Raw genomic sequence first — 20,758 nt, forward strand, 5'->3', positions numbered from 1 at the left:
AAAATAACATAGATTTTTATAAGTATTTAGACACCGAGATCATCTTAATCGGTGAGTACTTTTCAAGTTATCAGTTTTTAAATCACAATAAAATACACCTATACTGTGGCTACAAGTGGTAATGTTATCCTGTGGTAAGTAAACATATACTGCATAGGGTCACTTAGCAAAAGCTTACGCTTCTGAAGACTCTTGAGGTTCTCGGTCTCTGCAGAAAGAGGCTGTAGGTGGTAACTGGGGGACCAGTATGGCCAAACCCAAGGGTTGGCTCAGCTTTGAGGGTCTCAGGACCCCGTTGGCACTGTTGTCGCCCTCGGACTCGGCCTGTGGGGCTTGGTTACAGGGGTGGTTTTGAGGTGTCTGATTGGAGCAGTCAGAGACTCACTGTGTGTCTTGGTGACCAGGTGCAGAGGGGAAACAGGGCAGTGGGGCCACTCTTCACGCTGGCCTTGTGACTCCTGACGTCCCTCGATGGTAGATCTGCTTTGGTGCTGTTGGTGTCCGGATTGGATCACCAGCAAGCCTTGGTTGTTGCAAGGCGGTCCAGTACTCCAAGTATAGGTGCAAGGAGACTCTGGGAGTGGTCAGCATCTCAGGGCTTTGGTCTAGTGGCGCTGCAGACCTCCTGAGCTTCAAACAGTCTTTTCCTGGCTCGTTGTTCCCCCGTGAGCCCGATGACCATTTGGACAGAGTACTGGACTTTGCAAGCAGTGCCTGCAGATGCAGGGGACCAGCTCCTCTGCTTCAAAAGAGATTGTTTCCACTTGTTGAGGTGCTGGGAAGTTTTCCAAGGGAGGAGGATGTCTAGCTCTTCGCAAAGTCGACCCAGCAATGGTCGAAGTGAGAGCAGCCTGAAGTGTTTTGGGACAGTCTTTGGGGTAGGTCTTCAGTTTTCACTCTCTTCAGTCCTTCTTTCTTCCTCGGTTCCCAGCAGTCAACTCTGATTTCCTGGTGTCAGGGGGGCACCTAAATACTCAATTTAAGGGTGTTAAGTGGAGTGAAGGGTAGTAGCCAATGGGCTACTTACCCTTTGGGGTCACTAAGTCCACCCGCCCAAAGCCACTTCCTGTGGAGAGAGAGCATCACCCTGTCCCAAAGTTCCTAATTCCACCACACACAAGATGGTGGAATTCTCCTTTTTGTGTTCACTTCAGGTAGCCCACCCTAGGGGTGTGACTAGCCTGACATTGTACGACACCTCCTGACTAGCTAATTTCCTGCCTGTCTGTGTGCCAAATGAGCGTCAGGGTAGGGAATTGCCTCTCCTCAGTCTGGGGGAAGCTGGGGTTGCAGATCAAAGGTGGCAGGGACTTTGAAGTTACTGGTCTTGGTATGCATATGTTCGATGGCATCTGTCGCTGTAGATACGCATGTTCTGCAATAGCTCGCCATCTGGTGTTGGGCCGGAGTGTTACAAGTTGTTTTTCTTCGAAGAAGTCTTTCGAGTCACGGGACCGAGTGACTCCTCCTTTTGTCTCCATTGCGCATGGGCGTCGACTCCATCCTCGATTGTTTTTTTTCCGCCATCGGGTTCGGACGTGTTCCTGTCGCTCCGAGTTTCGGAACAGAAAAAATAGTTAATTTCGGAAGATTTTCGTCGGTATTGTTGCGTTCGGGATCGGCATACTTACATTCAACACCGCATCGAAGATCGAAGAGCTCCGGTGCCCTTCGGGGTAATTTCTCGATCCTCCGTCGGGGCCTGGTCGGCCCGACCGCGTGCTGAAGAACGCCGATGGAACGGACCCCGTTCCGTTTCTGCCCCAAATGCCACAATAAATACCCCTACACAGACCAACACTTGGTCTGCAACCTGTGCCTGTCACCTGAGCACAGCGAAGACACCTGCAAGGCCTGTCGTGCGTTCCGGTCCCGAAAAACACTCCGAGACCGTCGAGCCAGAAGACTTCAAATGGCGTCCGCACCGACAGCCCGACGGGAGTTCGAGGAACAGGAAGAGGAAGGTACCTTCTCGATCCAAGACTCAGACTCCGAAGGATTCGACGATACACAAACCGTGAGTAAGACGTCGAAAACCACACAAAGAAACATTTACAAGGCCCAGGGGACGCCACTGCCACCAGGCCATGGCTTAACCCATAAAATCGGTGACCGACCGTCGGCACCGAAAAAGGCCCAAACAGTGCCGAGATCGTCCGACTCCGGTCGAGACACCGGCACGCAGCCTTCTCGGGACCGAGAAAGTGCTGGAGGCAAGCCTCGACACCGAGATGCCGGTGTGGACACGGCTCGACGCCGAGACAGCGGCACCGAAACAGATCGACGCCGAGAGGTTTCGGCCCCGAAAAGGAAAAAAGTCACCTCGGAGCCGAAAAAACACGCAGACACAGTTTCGACGCCGAAACAAACTGCAAGCGACCCAGCTTCAGGCTCTTATACAGAAGAGCACTCGCTAACCTCACAAATGCAGAAGCATAGGTTTGAGGGAGAGCTGCAAGCAACTGATGCGGACCATACGCAAAAGCGTATCTTCATTCAGCAGGGGACAGGAAAAATAAGCACCCTTCCCCCCATTAGGAGAAAGAGAAGGTTGGAGTTCCAGACGGAACAAGCACCACAACCAAAAGTGGTGAAAAGAGTTACACCACCACCCTCTCCTCCGCCCGTGATTAACGTTTCACCAGCACAAACGCCATCACACTCCCCAGCTCACACCTCCATGAGCCAGGGCGACCAAGACCAGGACGCATGGGACCTATACGACGCCCCAGTGTCAGATAACAGCCCAGAGGCATACCCTACAAAACCATCTCCACCAGAAGACAGCACCGCGTACTCTCAGGTGGTGGCTAGAGCAGCACAATTTCACAACGTAAGCCTCCACTCAGAACAGGTCGAGGATGATTTCCTGTTCAACACACTCTCCTCCACCCACAGCTCCTACCAAAGCCTGCCTATGCTCCCTGGTATGCTCCGGCACGCAAAAGACATATTTAAGGACCCGGTCAAAAGTAGGGCAATCACACCAAGGGTGGAAAAAAAGTATAAGCCGCCTCCTACAGACCCGGCTTTCATCACAACACAGCTGCCACCAGACTCTGTTGTTGTAGGAGCAGCTAGGAAAAGGGCCAACTCTCACACATCTGGAGATGCACCACCCCCAGATAAAGAAAGCCGCAAGTTTGATGCAGCTGGTAAAAGAGTCGCAGCACAAGCTGCAAACCAGTGGCGCATCGCGAACTCCCAGGCACTACTTGCGCGCTATGACAGAGCCCACTGGGACGAGATGCAACATCTCATTGAACATCTGCCCAAAGACTTCCAAAATAGGGCAAAACAAGTGGTTGAGGAGGGACAGGCCATCTCCAACAACCAGATCCGCTCCTCCATGGACGCTGCAGATACAGCTGCACGGACAATTAATACATCTGTAACTATCAGAAGGCATGCATGGCTCCGAACGTCTGGATTTAAACCAGAGATTCAACAAGCAGTTCTCAATATGCCTTTTAATGAAAAAGAACTGTTCGGTCCAGAAGTGGACACAGCGATTGAGAAACTCAAAAAAGATACGGACACTGCCAAAGCCATGGGCGCACTCTACTCCCCGCAGAGCAGAGGGACTTACAGCTCATTCCGTAAAACGCCCTTTCGAGGGGGGTTTCGGGGTCAAAGCACACAAGCCAGCACCTCACAAGCCACACCGTCCAGTTACCAAGGACAGTATAGAGGAGGTTTTCGGGGACAATATAGAGGAGGGCAATTCCCTAGAAATAGAGGAAGATTCCAAAGCCCCAAAACCCCTCCTACTAAACAGTGACTCACATGTCACTCACCCCCTCCACACAACACCAGTGGGGGGACGAATAGGTCATTATTACAGAGCATGGGAGAAAATCACTACAGACACTTGGGTTCTAGCAATTATCCAACATGGTTACTGCATAGAATTTCTACAGTTCCCTCCAAACATACCACCAAAAGCACAAAATTTAACAACACACCATTCCAATCTCCTAGAGATAGAAGTGCAGGCACTATTGCAAAAGAATGCAATAGAATTAGTGCCAAACACACAAATAAACACAGGAGTTTACTCACTGTACTTTCTGATACCAAAGAAGGACGAAACACTGAGACCAATCCTAGACCTCAGAGTAGTCAACACTTTCATCAAATCAGACCACTTCCACATGGTCACACTACAAGAAGTATTGCCATTGCTAAAGCTGCACGACTACATGGCAACGTTAGACCTCAAGGATGCTTATTTCCATATACCAATTCACCCATCGCACAGGAAATACCTAAGGTTTGTATTCAAAGGAATACATTACCAATTCAAGGTACTGCCTTTCGGATTAACAACCGCACCAAGAGTCTTTACCAAATGTCTAGCGGTAGTCGCTGCACACATCAGAAGGCAGCAAATACATGTGTTCCCATATCTAGACGACTGGCTAATCAAGGCCCATTCGTTAATAGAGTGCTCAAATCACACAAATCATATCATACAAACCCTCTTCAAACTAGGGTTCACCGTCAATTTCACAAAATCCAAGATTCGACCACGCAAGGTACAACAATACCTGGGAGCCATAATAGACACATCAAAAGGAGTAGCCACTCCAAGTCCACAAAGAATTCAAAATTTCAACACCATCATACAACGCATGTATCCAACACAAAAGATACAAGCAAAGATGGTATTACAACTCCTAGGCATGATGTCATCATGCATAGCCATTGTCCCAAACGCAAGACTGCACATGAGGCCCTTACAACAATGCCTAGCATCACAGTGGTCTCAAGCACAGGGTCACCTTCTAGATCTGGTGTTAATAGACCGCCAAACTTACCTCTCGCTTCTGTGGTGGAACAACATAAATTTAAACAAGGGGCGGCCTTTTCAAGACCCAGTGCCACAATACGTAATAACAACAGATGCTTCTATGACAGGGTGGGGAGCACACCTCGATCAACACAGCATACAAGGACAATGGAACGTACATCAAACAAAACTGCATATCAATCACCTAGAACTTCTTGCAGTTTTTCAAGCACTAAAAGCTTTCCAACCAATAATAGTTCACAAATACATTCTCGTCAAAACAGACAACATGACAACAATGTATTATCTAAACAAGCAGGGAGGGACGCACTCCACGCAGTTAAGCATGTTAGCACAAAAAATTTGGCATTGGGCAATTCACAACCAAATTCGCCTAATTGCACAGTTTATACCAGGGATACAAAATCAACTCGCAGACAATCTCTCTCGAGATCACCAACAGGTCCACGAATGGGAAATTCACCCCCAAATACTGAACACTTATTTCAAACTCTGGGGAACACCTCAGATAGACTTGTTTGCGACAAGGGAGAACGCAAAATGCCAAAACTTCGCATCCAGATACCCACACAAACAATCCCAAGGCAATGCCCTATGGATGAACTGGTCAGGGATATTTGCTTACGCTTTTCCTCCTCTCCCTCTCCTTCCTTACCTGGTAAACAAACTCAGTCAAAGCAAACTCAAACTCATATTGATAGCACCAACTTGGGCAAGGCAACCCTGGTACACAACGCTGCTAGACCTATCAGTGGTACCCTGCATCAAATTGCCCAACAGGCCAGATCTGTTGACACAGCACAACCAAAAGATCAGACACCCAGATCCAGCATCGCTGAATCTAGCAATCTGGCTCCTGAAATCCTAGAATTCGGGCACTTACAACTTACCCAAGAATGTATGGAAGTCATAAAACAAGCAAGAAGGCCATCCACCAGGCACTGCTATGCAAGTAAATGGAAGAGGTTTGTTTGCTACTGCCATATTAATCAAATACAACCATTACACACAACTCCAGAACATGTAGTGGGTTACTTGCTTCACTTACAAAAATCTAACCTAGCTTTCTCTTCCATTAAAATTCACCTTGCAGCAATATCTGCATACCTGCAGACTACCTATTCAACTTCCCTATATAAAATACCAGTCATTAAAGCATTCATGGAGGGCCTTAGGAGAATTATACCACCAAGAACACTACCTGTTCCTTCATGGAACCTAAATGTTGTCCTAACTAGACTTATGGGTCCACCTTTTGAACCCATGCACTCCTGCGACATACAGTTCCTAACCTGGAAGGTGGCATTTCTCATCGCCATTACTTCCCTGAGAAGAGTAAGCGAGATTCAGGCGTTTACTATACAGGAACCTTTTATACAACTACACAAAAATAAAGTCGTCCTAAGGACCAATCCTAAATTTTTGCCAAAGGTTATTTCACCGTTCCATCTAAATCAAACAGTGGAACTTCCGGTGTTCTTTCCACAGCCAGATACCGTAGCTGAAAGGGCACTACATACATTAGATGTCAAAAGAGCATTAATGTATTACATTGACAGAACAAAGAACATCAGAAAGACTAAACAACTCTTTATTGCATTTCAAAAACCTCATGCAGGAAACCCAATTTCAAAACAAGGTATAGCCAGATGGATAGTTAAATGCATCCAAATCTGCTACCTTAAAGCTAAACGACAGCTGCCCATTACACCAAGGGCACACTCAACCAGAAAGAAAGGTGCTACCATGGCCTTTCTAGGAAACATCCCAATGCAAGAAATATGTAAGGCAGCCACATGGTCTACGCCTCACACATTCACCAAGCACTACTGTGTAGACGTGTTATCCGCACAACAAGCCACAGTAGGTCAAGCTGTATTAAGGACATTATTTCAGACTACTTCCACTCCTACAGGCTGATCCACCGCTTTTGGGGAAATAACTGCTTACTAGTCTATTGCAGAACATGCGTATCTACAGCGACAGATGCCATCGAACTGAAAATGTCACTTACCCAGTGTACATCTGTTCGTGGCATCAGTCGCAGTAGATTCGCATGTGCCCACCCGCCTCCCCGGGAGCCTGTAGCAGTTTGGAAGTTACCTTCAATTATTTATATATGTATCATCTCAACCTTAAATAGGTGCATACTTAGTCACTCCATTGCATGGGCACTATTACTACAATTCAACTCCTACCTCACCCTCTGCGGGGAAAAACAATCGAGGATGGAGTCGACGCCCATGCGCAATGGAGACAAAAGGAGGAGTCACTCGGTCCCGTGACTCGAAAGACTTCTTCGAAGAAAAACAACTTGTAACACTCCGGCCCAACACCAGATGGCGAGCTATTGCAGAACATGCGAATCTACTGCGACTGATGCCACGAACAGATGTACACTGGGTAAGTGACATTTTCATTACTAGCCATTCTGCTGGGGGAAGGTGATAATACCTCCTGCCAGATTAGACATTGTTTCTGACCTCTGAGAGTGGGTGCTCTCATCTCCTGAGGGGGGAGGGGGGTGTCAGAAAGTCAGCCAGCACACCAAAGGACTAGTAGTGTTTCAGGGGGTACCTCTAAATGACCCTCTGGGTGCATGTATTAATAAATTCAACACTGAAATCAGTGTGTGATTTTTTTATTTTATTTTTGTTCTTTTTTCTTTTTTTTTTATGCAAGGTGTTAGATACCAAGCACCATAAGTTTCAATGAAGCCGTTATGTAGCTGGTCAACTCGTAGTGACCAGTGCCCAGTCCTTACCTTAAGATGCTTTCCCTGTTAACTTGCAATATCTGGCAATAGATCTACACATCACATGGGCATATCTGCTCATGCAGACATGTACTCACTTGTTTTATAATGCACTCTGCCTTAGGGCTTTCACAGCCTGCTGTAGGGGTGACCTACATAAATTACATGCAGTGACTGTCATGGCACACAATGAGTGTGCCATGTCGTGTTTTCTCTCAGGGCTTGCACCATAACACGCAGTCTGCAATGGTAGGCTGTGTGTAATTTGTGTGTGGGTTCCTTAGGGTGGCATGCTCTTAGGGACACTCTTTAGTATCCATGCCCTAGGTAGCAGGGGTGCCATTTACTAGTGACTTACAGAGTGGGCTAAAGTCCTGGGTCAATTGTAAAACAATCAGACCTACCTTGTTGTAAAGGAAAGAGCACTGGCATTGAAGTCTTATTAGCAGGCCTCAGTGCACTGTCAGTCGAAAACCAGCATCTAGTAGTTCTAAAGGGGGCATAAAAGTGGAGGGGACATCTGCAAACAAGTCTAGTTTCACCCTTTCCAATGCCCTCACAGGGTGGAATAGGATCATCATGCTTCACTGACCCCAGCCCAATCTGTGACGATAAAGGAATGGGAGCTGTTAAGAGGTTTGCAGCCTGATGCCACAGAAACTGAAAACGTCTCATTCTGTGATGTTATGCTACATCCAAATTCACATTGTATTGACTACAAATGACGTGGCTCCACTTCAAAATGTGTGTCGCTTGAGCTGAAAGAGATGTTTGGGATCTCGTCTGCCCTTATTGCAGAGCTGAAGACAGGAGTGTGCATATAAATAAGGATATAAAGGCATCATAGCAACATTTGGAAACCCCAGAGCAGGGTGTTTTGGTTCAAAAGGTATTCAACTTTATTATTCTAAAGTCTTTTAGGTTATTAAAGAGAATATGTAGGAGCAAAAGGTCAAAAGTTGAGGTATGAACATTTTGTTAAACAGAGAAGTTTTTATATTTGTTGACAACTGCAAATTGGATACAATCTGAGTTGAGGCACGTATTAGGAGAAAGCAATTTGTAATGCTGAGTTTGTGTAAGCTTTCACTGAAGACTCTTCCAAGCTGCTACTAGATTGATTTGTTATTTTTGCACATGCGGTGCATCTAGTGCTGTGAGGGAGCAGTGCCCACTGTTCCTTGGTATGTGGTGTCATAGAAGGCCAGGTGCTCTGATGAATGTATGTCTGTCAGTAGGATACCTTTCTGTAAAGACCTGTGATCTGCAAGATGGAGTGTTTAAATATTGCTCGGAGATTGTATTGTGAGGCATAGGAGAAAGTTGGCAGAAGGGAGGACTCATTACTTGAGAATGTGTTCACTTTACAGACTACAGCACTGTTGCTGAATATATTTATACTGAATTTCATCATCTGGGCACCATGGCTCTGCATAGCCCAGGATGCATCATGTCTTTCTTTTTTATATTTATCTGAAGGTGTCACTTGTTGCACTTGGCAACAAGGCATTCACCGTGTGCTTACATGGCCTTCCGTGTGTCCTTGCTCTGACTCTATTTACATTTCAAGTGTGCGTATTTTGCGGTCACTTTAGCCAGGCTGACAATTTCTCAAAGGGACACACTTTAAAAATGCTAACATTTAATTTTCTTGCAGTGTTGCCAGTGTTACCGTGCAACCAATATCATGATGTCCTCTTGAATGTTTCACACGTACCTGCTTACAGTGACAGATGCACCAGCAGTTGGCCATATGAGGGTCACCAAACTACAAAAGGAGACCTATATAAATGTGTAACAAAGGCTATATAGTACCATCAAGTTGCGTGGTCCCTCAGCTTTACAAAATGAGCCTCCCCCATCCCCGGGTGTTAATTTATTAGAAATCATTGTAGCATGTACCGGGGACAGATGATATTTTAACAAGTGAGTATTGTAAATTATGTCTGCTTTCAGTTATCTCTCTGAACTTTGTAAAAGCTTTACTGTCAGGACTGTGAGGAAGTTTATAAATGCAACCCGATTAAAAGTGTGCCATGAATTTGGTTTTGCTTGAGGCAATATTTGGTTCAGACTCTTTTCTCTGTTGTCTTACAGTGGTGTGTAGGAATATTTAACCAGCATCCTGGAAGAACTGTTTTCTAAAGAATATAGCTTGTGAACCAATTTTTTATGTACACTGTAGCATAAAATGCACCAATTTGCTCCTTCCCTTAACACCCACCTTGGAATAAGTGGGCTTATTCACTTCAGTTGGATTTTTATGCCCTACCATTTTAAATGTATTCAGCTGCCACTGCATTCACCTGCTGAATTTCTAATTGGTGCCACTCACCAGGAAGCATATGAGGACCCTTAAAGTTATGCCTAAGAATGCAATGGTTCCAGCATCAGAGGAGGTTGTCGAATGAAGGTGCAGTCTTTTTTTTTTTTTTACAGTTCTCCCGGACCACTATTGCTAGGTGTAACTTTCGACCTTCTGATTGGGTTGTCCCTTTAGTCCTCTATACCTGCAGGCTTCTTAGTTCTGAATTTCTGAATGAACCGTCAAGTTCATTTAAGCAAGATGTCTGCATAAGACCTTTGGTGTGTTCATTGTAACACCTGCACATCAGTGTGCTTAATGGCTTCCTGCTTTTTTCTGGTTGCATACACCCATGTCTGCAAATGAGCCTGTTGCATCAGTGCCTGGAAGACCAGTGATGTCAGTTCTAAGGCAGATGGAAGGACAAGTTTTTCACAGAATGCAATGGACTCCTTTACTTGGTGAAAGGTGTCCATTTTCAACCAGAGACTCCAGACCTAGTGACAGATGCTTTAATGCTGGGTTGGTGAGACCATGTTTTTTTTAGTGAGTGAAAGATACTACTTTTGAATTAATGACAGTTCGTTTAGATCATTTTTGCTGAGCTGGATTTTAACCCGCAGTCGACAAGTGGCCCAGAAATTTCGGAGATGGCTGATTTTGATAACCTGCACATCTCAATGGTCCATCTACTTGGTATACAGAATTTGGAAGCAGATTCTCTTAGTAGAATAATTTAACAAAATCACACATGGATTATGAATAACTTTGTCCTACACAGCATCTTTTGGGAATTGATTTTTTCCAGATGCCAAATTATTTGCAAAAAGGAATGCCTAAATTATGCTTTTAGGTGTTACAAACTAGGAACTATGACAAATGTGCTTTTTATTGACTGGTTGATGGAATTTGTGCATGCTTTTCCACCAGTACCATTGTTTCTGGCCATGCTCATCAAATTGAAAGATCTGTTCAGGTTTAGGGGCAGATACATTCTGCATCACAACCTACCACCAATGAGCTTAGCCTGGTTCCTGAACTCTTGCAATATGGACATTTGAAATTGCCAGATGATTGCTTGACAAACTTATCCTGAAGGAATCCAGCCTTTCTTCCAGTAGAACATTCTATTCATTTAGAAGAAGAGGTTCTGCATCTTGTGCCAAAAGAAAAGCTTTGACTTCACCTGCTGTAGCCTTTAGGGACCTTCCCTGGCCACAGGGCCCTTGGTACGAGACGTACCTTTTACAAGGGACTTAACTGTGTGCCAGTTGTGGACACTAGTGCAGGGGCCTGGTTAGCAGGGTCCCAGCACAAATCCAATCAAACTGGCATCAACACTAGGCAAAACGTGGGGGGGGGGGGTGACCATGCCAACCATGGCATTTTCCTACAGTAACCAACAGTAGCTCTGGGGAGTCAGCCTAAAAATGCCTTTCACAAGGGAATCCCCCTTTGCAAACATTGGCAAACTAGAGGGTGGCAGCGCATATGCTGAGTTCACACCTTTTATGCACTTGTTGCCATATAACCACCATCATATTCCACCCGTAAACACCTACCCCCGCCTCATTATTTTATTTCTCCTGGAGCTCCTCAGCCTCTCTCCCCCAAGATTTCCATGTTTATCTCCACCATACCTCAAAATCCAACTCTTTATGTTGCAAAATGCAAAACCCTGGATTATGCCCTAGTAATCCAGTCATGGTAATTCATGAGCTTCCAAACTTGTGCAGAATATTAAAATGGAATGGCTAGCCGGCTGCAGTTTGTAAGCATCTTTATTGGAGCGTTATGAAAAGTCCATTGCGGAGAGTTGCAGTGTAAAGCGGAGGTTAGCACAATTTGAAACTTATATATATGTACGTTCTTTGGGTTCCCTGAACCCTGTAATATTTGTGTTATGAACTACTGGTAGCAGTTTAGGTCACAAAACTACTGTTGATACTATATCTTGATTGACCTTGTTTTTGTGTTTAAATGCCCTTACTAATCATTTTTTTTTTTTGCCTTCACGCCTTCTTTTTGTTCACTACATTCAAGCTTCTAAACCAGTTCCAGCACATACTGCGCCCCCTCCGGGAATAGTAGAAATAGATAGTGAAAAGTTTGCTTGTCAGTGGTAAGTGATGCTTCTGTTGCAGAACACAGTTGTTATGTACATTGACTTGTTTTTTGTTTTATTTGAATGCAAACAAATTAACATTTATATTTTCCACTCACTTGTTATTATTATCTCGACTTTGATATCTCACATACGTTATTATTATATGTGTTTAACGATGAATATGATCTCTTCCTGGATTGTTTGCCGAGTCTGCGTCCCTGTTGTTTATCCTAGGCGTTTGGTGTGGGATCCATTTTCCAACATGCAGATCTAGTGTATAAAATTCTTCCTCATCTGATCTTCCTCTGTTTTTTAACGTTTAATAGGTTACTGGAAATGGACAGAAACTGTGTATTTTCTTTACTTTTTTTTTTTTTAACACACACATATGTAGGCAGGTGTTTGTTTTGTCTGCTGCATATTTCTGAATGTTTGAGCTTGATTGACATGTTTATTTTTATTCAGTATTCTTTTTAAATTACACTTTTATTAGGTTTGACTTATCAAGTGTGTATTCTGTAATATTAAATCAGAAGAGTAAAGCTATAGAAACAGTGAATTGAGAGAACAATTTTAAGCAGGAATCATCTGTAAATTGATGATTTGTACCAAAACTAACTCCATATATGACACATGTGGAGCAGACTGAGAATATATGTGTATCATTTTAGTATTGAGAACTATAAGGTGAATAATTATAATAGCAGTTCTACTCTATTTAATTTATGCACGATGGTGAAGCTATGAACATAATGTAGAAAAATACAGAATAATTGAGTAAAAGAACATACTAAAAGCATGTTTTGCAAGTGTTCAGTGAAATGTGCTTTAAGGATTACTTTGTTCATGTTGTTTTGTTACTGTTAAGGAAAGTGGTAAGAAGGAACTACGTCAAGCCATGTTTCATTTTGGAGGTAGCATCACATTGAAATATAATTTCAAGACTGTTTGTGACGTATAGAGTTTAACCATTGTATCATGATTGGGCTTTCTTTTCTTTCAGAAGTGTATTTTTTAAAAACATTTTTAGATCCATTTTTGATCTGGCTCCTAATGTGGAGGGAACCAGTTCAATGAGATACTTCAAATTAAATTTACATCCCAGGGAATCAATGTTGATAAATGTTTTTTTATACTTTTGTAGAATGCATTTGCAGGTAATCTCGTGCTTGATTGTTACCCTATTATTTAGGTCGTACCAACAATGTATAGTCTTTTGGGGGTCCACTTTGTCATGTGAGTTACAAAGAAAATTTGTTTGGGTTATTCACTTTTGAGCAGTGTAGAGACCAAGCTCATATTTTGTTTCAAAGATTCATTGCGTGGTTGTAGTTTGAGAGAGGGGTTCCATATAGCCACATGTTCAGAAGGTGCCATGCTAGCTAACAGAATGTTAAGAATGGTTAACTATGTATTAGCTTTTGCTAAAGATTGTAGATATGTTTATCTCAGGTTGTGATTGTCAGATGTGGTGAAGCCATAAGAATGGAGGTGAAAGGCCAATTGTTTGAGGCCTGTATGACTGAAGGGCAGTTTCTTGTGACATGTAGCAAGCACTTCACTCAAGGAGAGACACTTACAACATTTCAATGAGGTATGGTCTGCCCAGGACTTCTCCATACCTGAAATAGCCCCACTAACAGACCTTTCCTTAGAAAGCCCCAAACTACTTTGTGCAGGGGGTAAAACGTGTCAGTTGATACATTTCTAATTTATATCTCCTACAGTGTCAGACATGTTTCATGCATTCCTATATCAATGTTCTTTCATTATTAGAGGTAAATGGTGATGAATTGATCTCAGAAGTCAGAAATGTCAACTTTGTTTAAAAATAAAACCTAGTGTGCTCTTCAGCCATCTGTCTCTAGGAATTGACACCTTCTCAAAGAAAATACAGACTCTGCAAGAACTTAACCTAATAATCTCTCACTCTAATGGACTCTTTATATATGTTTTTTCTGTAAAGCAATTATTTAGTGATGTTTTTGTAAATTAGTATTATTCTTATTTGCACATAAAAAACTGTACAGCATGATTGGTCTCTGAAGAAACATGTGAAATAGTGATACTTATACAGTTGCATAGACTTCACAAAGACACCTATTGCAGCACAGTACATCTCGTTCAACATCAGAAAGTGGTGTGAAGGCAACACCTCTAACATGCCATTAACCTAACTAGCCACAGGACAACTTACTGATCACAGATTGTACAAATATCTCAAAAACTGATTACTATTCAGATGAGCTATAAGCATAAACTCACATAAATCTAAGAAAAGGAGTTGGGTTAAATGTCAGCCACTACCTCCACCTAATTTTACAAAAAGTGGTAATGTGCAAATAGCTCTTACAGTGCTTGAAGTAGATGCCATTTAAAACTGGAAATGGTCACAATACCACCTAGTTCTTCAAGTGAAATTAGCTTGATTGCGGTCACAAATTCCCTCTCCATCTTCTCTATCCGATGGAGACTTGTAGCTGCAGATTCTTCCCCTGATGATATACCTGATCTGGAAAATCTTGAGCATGGCACTGATCTTGTAGATGTCAACGGCGCTGGATGTGCCATGTGCGGTGCCTCTATGAGCACCACCCAGCACAGTGACATCAGTTCATTCTTTTCTGAGGTAGCAGTGCGGTTCTTGAGGGCTACCTCATGCAGCTGTTTTGCCCACCTATTTAACGTTTTGTCCATGAATGTTCGAGATTTGCTCAGTGTGTGCGTTAGGGATATTGCCTAAAAAAAAAAAACTGTGGATTTCAAGCCTTGTGGTGGCTGTCACAAGCAAGTGTCAGTGACAGGCCACACTTGGTTTGTCTTACCTGGTTCCAGACCACGACTCTTAGGTATGTTCAGAATGTCAGACTATGCCCCTGAGGACAAGTAGAGAGTATGCCATAAAACTCCTGGCACTCGACATTGGATGACTCTTTGCCCTCTCTAGGTGTTGCTCATGTCGGTCATCGCTGAAGTCCCAGACCTGGTTGGGTTAGTCCCACAAAAAGAAATTCAAGAAGTTGAAGCACTCTGACTTCTCGGTGCCAGTCCAGATCATTGGCCGAGGTGCAGGAACGATGCCACAAATCACGGTTCCACTCAGTCAACTTCCAACGCTTGAATTTTGTTCTGCTCCGCACTGGAGCAACCCATGCCCAACTAAAGGAATTTTATGAGGCCAAGCACCTCATCTTTGGGTGACCGTACCCCTATGGAGCACTTTCGGGCCCTCCAAGTCTGTGATGTCGAAACTGGATTTCTACATCTGAGTCCGCCCTCTGTACATGTCGGGCCCACTATACATTTCTAAATCCGACCCGACCCTGGTCGTGTATCCATGGCCCTTTCCGGGTTATACTGGGGTTCAGTCCTGTAGCACCGTTCCTAGCACATAATTACTGACTTAGAAATGGAACCTTATCAGCATCAACTGGACCAGACCATCCAGATCGGAGACAGTGCCTTTTCTACTGAAGCTTGTGAGGATTATGAATTGGGGGTATCTGGGGATCACTGTGTTTATCCTGACCTACTTTGGAAATCCTTGGCCAAAGAAAACTGTTATGATTTACTGGCTGATTCCAGTGACTGTACACTTCACCAGGCAGTGGCCTCCTTTCTCCTCTTAGTTTGGCTGCAGAGTAAAGGGCTTCCTTTACTATTGTAGTGCGAAGGGCAGCTGGGGTTCTGAACCTTACCCTGCCCTCAGTGGAAGTCCAGGCTAACGTCTTTAGAGGTACTTCGGTACCCCAAACAGAACTCCTACTACCTTGTAATGAAGCCCTCACCAATGTCCAGCTCGGGGCCCGGGCCAAGCTGTGAACAGGCACTCTTGTGAACAGGAGCATCTCTCTGCTCCTGGAGACCCAGCTTTCCTCACCAAGCACCCCCCCCCCCCCCAGAGCTTGTTCATCTAGACCTCTATGTCCAAGGTTAACTCTGGTTCGTTCCCTACCACACCACTGGATAGGGAATCCAAGAGGCTGGACACCTTTGGGAAGAATAGTTTTTCTTCCACCAACCTTGCATTGCAGTTAGTGAACACTGCATGTTTCCTGGGCTGTATTTCCATACAGTATGGACTTGATTGCGCAAGTGCAGCCTATGGTCTCGGAGAGGGCCCAAGCCATCATGACCCAAACTATTGCTGATGGCATGGATGCAGCAAAGTTCACAATCTGCTGCATACTGGGCACGACTGACACACTAGGCAAAGCCATTGCTTCCTCTGTGATACTCCGATGCTACACCTGGCTAAGATTCCCTGGCTTCTCAGGTGATGTCCAAGTCTCTGTTGATGAGATGAATTCTGCTCTTGCGTGCTTTAAGAACAGCTGGGCCACCCCATGACAACTGCACTTTTCCTTTCGCTCCTTCCGTAGCTATGGTAGGGGCTACCAACCTCGTCCTTTTCCACGCAGCCACCACAGCCAGCAGACTACCCAGCCCTTTTGTGGCAGCTGATGCACCTTTCACAAACCACGTGGGACTCAAGGTCATAGGTCTGCCCAGTCCACCAGCCACACCCTCCAAGCACCTTTTAAAATACCCTCACACAGTCACGAGACACTGGTTGCCAACAGGATCAAGCACCACCTGTCCCACTGGCATGCCATCACTACAGATAAGTGTGTGCTCCAAATTGTTCAGTGGGGTTAGTTCCTTCAGTTCCTGGAAACCCTGCCGGTATGCCATTGTCAGATTGGAGGATCACCTCACTTCTACATCAGGAAGTGCAGGCTCTTTTGTTCAAAGGAGCCTTTGAGAGGATGCTGACATCAGAAGTAGGTCATGGTTGCTACTCCCACTATTTCCTGATGCCAAAGGAAGACAGAGGCCTTCATTATATTGTAGATTTGCGCCCCCTCAAAGCTTTTCGGAAGAAACAAAAGGTCCAAATGCTCCTTCTAGCTTAGGCCCTTTCCTCGTTTGACCCTGAAGATTGAATGACAGCGTTGGACCTTCAGGACACATATTTTCATATCCCTTTGTTGTGGACCCATCAGCGTTACCTGTGGTTTATGGTGGGCCCATGAGCATTTTCAGCTTGCTGTGCTCCAGTTTGATTTTACCAGTGCCCCGCAGCTGTGCCTGAAATTTTTTGCTATTGGTTGCAGCCCATCTGTGAAAGTTGGGCTTCCTATCTTCCTCTAGCTAGAGGTAGACTAGCTAACCCTAACTAGAGTTAGAGTTAGTTAGGGGACTCCCCTAACTAGAGTTCAGGCTCGCTTCAGGCAGTTTTCACCCATCTCCAAGCTACAACGGATTTTGCACCTGACTCTCTTTCAGATACTCCTGTTAATCTGGGCCATTCCGGATTAAGTGCAGTTCCATGCTTATCATCAGGAACGGAGAGTCCGTGATATTCAGGCTTTGATTCTAGTGTTTCAGCCTCTAGCCTGTATTTTGGTGAGACTGACACTTAGGCAGTTGGGCCTCATGTCCTCCTGTGTCCAGCTGATAAAGCATGACCATTGGCATATGTGGGCTGTGCAAAGGGACCTGAAGTCCCAGTGGGAGAAGCATCAGGGAATCTCTCCCACTGGTCCAGGTAATGGAGGGAACTGCAAAAGACCTGCAGTGGTGACTGAGAGTGGTAGACCCCTCACTCTTTCCTACCCACAGCTAACTGTGGTGACAGATGCATCACTCCTGGGTTGCAGCGACCGCATGGGAGAGGTGGATATCAGAGGACTTTGGTCTCTGGCAAAGTCTCGACTCAACATTACTGTGTTGGGTTTGAGAGCAATTCACTCAACATTGAAATCCTTCCAACAAGGGGACGTTGGTTCAGTTGTTAACTTACAGCACCACTGCCATGTGCTGTGACAACAGACAGGGTTGTATGATGTATTGGACCGAGTACCAGAAAGACTGTACACCTCTAGACATGGCTGGAACGTCTGGACATTTTTCTTGCTGTGCAATACTTGACCAGATACTTGAACAAAAGGGTGGATGATCTCAGCCCGCAATACCTCATGGATTATGGATATCATCCTTCCCCTTAGATGGTGCAAAGTTTCTTCCCGAACTGGGGAGAACTTTGGTTAGGTCTGTTCACCTCCTCCGAGAACATGGATTGTCAGCACTTCTGCATGTTGGGGTTTCCAAAACAGCTCTCTCTGAGATGCATTTCGCCTCGCCTAGAGGTGACAAGAAATTTGTTGGTTGCTGACAGGGTCAGTCCGTGAACCTATTTTTTTATTTTTTTTGTGGAGTGGGATAATAATGGATGCCCTCCAAAGCACAGGGACCTCCTCTTAGGGCCAAGTATCTTTGTAGGCAGTAGTTAAAATAGGTACTTGGGCTGATAAATCAGACCAAACAGTCTCAGTTGATGCTGTGTCTGGTAATGGGGCCTTATGATGCTTTTGGATACGAATGACTGCACAAACCTCGCCTTCTGTGAACCCGGTGCAGTGTTCCATGGTAACAAGAAATATAGTAGAAGGGTGCGATGGGCTTACTACACTGCCTTGTTTCCCTAGGGTCTAGATGGGAATCTGGCGTGGAAATTTAACCATTCAGACAGGTTGTTATGTAGTGTTGAAAAATCATCATACTTGACACCGGATGGTTTACAGATGTCTAGATTACTGGTACAACCTTCAGAGCCCCACCTGACTTAATCTCTTGGTGTTCCTGTCCCTAATTAATCCTTGAGAGCCAACTATACTTTTATGTGAAGAAGTCTTATTTTTTAATAAGTGCTTGTACTCCTGCTTTAGTTCTGTTAGACTTAATTCACCATCTGGTGTAATACTCTTGCCTTTTAGAGTAATTGCTAATGATTGCTTTAGATTTCGACACTCCTCATTGAATCAATTGATTTTCAGTGTGATAAAGTTTTCTATTGGGCTGCAAGCCAAGATGGAACTAGGAGCTTAACCTATGAGTTCATTGTATTACATTGTCAAGCTTCATAACGGTCTTTGTCATGAGCATTTTTAATTTCTAAAAAATCTTTGCATTCGCGATGCCAGTGGTTATAAGGTATTCGAGACTCCGTTTTTCTGATTTTAGCACAACACCAGGCAATAATTTTCCTATTTGTTGTAATGTACACATTTTGATTGGTCAGATCTTGAGAGGGTTTTTGCTTATTTAATTCTCCATTAGGAAGTCTAAGATGGAATATCAATGGGTCGTGGTCACATTCAATCCTTCTCTGAACTTGAAGTCCTCAACCAACTGCCATGATTCCAATTTTATAATAATATAGTCAATGAGGATCTCTCGAATCCTAGAGAAAAATGTACATTGAGCAGGAGAGTCAGGAGGCTTCTGCTCATTGAGGAGGCTTAGACCAGTATTTAGCAAAAGAGTAGTTAATCTGGCCCCTCCCATTGATTTTCCCAGTTTTTGTAAAACATGGTATAATGCTTGAGTTTCTTCTTGGAACACGTCTAGGTTTACCAGCAAAAAGTCATATTTGGTGTTAAAATCTCTGCACCCCAGTATGATGTCAGGTTTAAAAGTAGACAGCGTGTCCTGCTACTGCACCAGTAGATCAGGGCTAATTGCGCTAATACATTTATCTAACTCCTGTAGCTGTAGATCAACTTCTGTTGGATTTTCAGGCAACAGATAGACAATGATTATACATAAGCTCCACATTTTATGAGTAATCCGTAGCAACTAGATGTTGTCACTGACATTAGAATAATCTTGGCTTACTGGGCCTAGGTCAGAAAAGACCCAAATTGTTAGACCTCCTTTTGGTCTGCCTGTACTTCCCTTTGTAGCTATATTATAGGAGGAAAAAACACCCAGATCAATCTCGACCGTATCTCTTGGAAGCAGCAAATAGCCTTTGTTTTGGCCAGTCCAGTATTTGTTTTCAGATTTAGATTTCAGACCTGCTGTAGTCCAACTTAAAAATGTATCTCTAGACATGGGGCAAGAGGATGGGAAGTGAATGCCATGGAAGGTAAGTTGAAGATACTGATAAATGTGATACATTTAAAGGCTGGTGTCTGACACCATATATCTGATAGAGACTTTAGTTGCAAATTCCTTACCTTAGAATTTCCCCCAGACATCAGTCTAAATCCAGAGTTTTCTTTAAGCATAACCGTCTGTGCTGTTAGGTGTTATTGGTCGACTCCACATCTATCTTTGGCATCGTGGTCACCGGATCGGATGTCGCAGGTTGTATACAGGCTCCACCCAGACGTGCTGACATCTTTTATTTTCTTTCTGCTCCAGGCTGCGTGCAGATCCAGAGAAGAGCTACCCTACAGTTTCTTCTTGATTGGCCTTTTGACGTTTTGGCCACCCCTGCCCAGTTACAAGAATTTTGAGGCAGTCCGGGCCTGCCGGGGCACCTTCAGGCTCCGCAGGTTCAGAGCGGGCCCCTTGGATTCCGCACCTGTGGCCTCGGCTCTGAGGGGCATCCAAGGATCCACTTCCAGATTCGGACCTGTGTCGGTCGAACCCTTGCGACCTTACCAGACGGTTCCAGTGTCGACAATCCCGACTTCGCCTCGGCCCACAAGTGGCGTTGATCCCATACTCATCCCTGACTCTGACACACAGCCAGAGCAGCATCGCTTGACGACGATTATGAGTTTGGCGGGGACTTTAGCCCCTAGATTGGATGTTGACCCTTATTGCTAAGGGTACGACTTCGGTGATGGTTGCTGGACCTTATACACCCATACTTTATAGGACACGGTCACACAAGTGCAGCCAGAGGAGGCCTGGGCCATTCTCTCCCAGGCTGTTGCCGATGGGATAGACGCAGCCAAGTTAACAATCAGATGTGTGCTGGAT

General features: G+C 44.6%; 1 protein-coding gene across 1 annotated transcript in view; it reads left to right on the forward strand.

Moving 5' to 3' along the window:
- Positions 1 to 20,758, forward strand: part of ARID2 (AT-rich interaction domain 2) — an 860,005-nt gene that overhangs the window by 414,222 nt on the left and 425,025 nt on the right. The window contains exon 12 of the mRNA XM_069229081.1: positions 11,917 to 11,995. Within this exon, the coding sequence (XP_069085182.1) occupies positions 11,917 to 11,995 (79 nt within the window). The remainder of the gene's footprint in view (positions 1 to 11,916; positions 11,996 to 20,758) is intronic.

The sequence above is a fragment of the Pleurodeles waltl genome, chromosome 4_1 (assembly GCF_031143425.1).
Source record: "Pleurodeles waltl isolate 20211129_DDA chromosome 4_1, aPleWal1.hap1.20221129, whole genome shotgun sequence".
In the NCBI taxonomy this organism is placed as follows: domain Eukaryota; kingdom Metazoa; phylum Chordata; class Amphibia; order Caudata; family Salamandridae; genus Pleurodeles; species Pleurodeles waltl.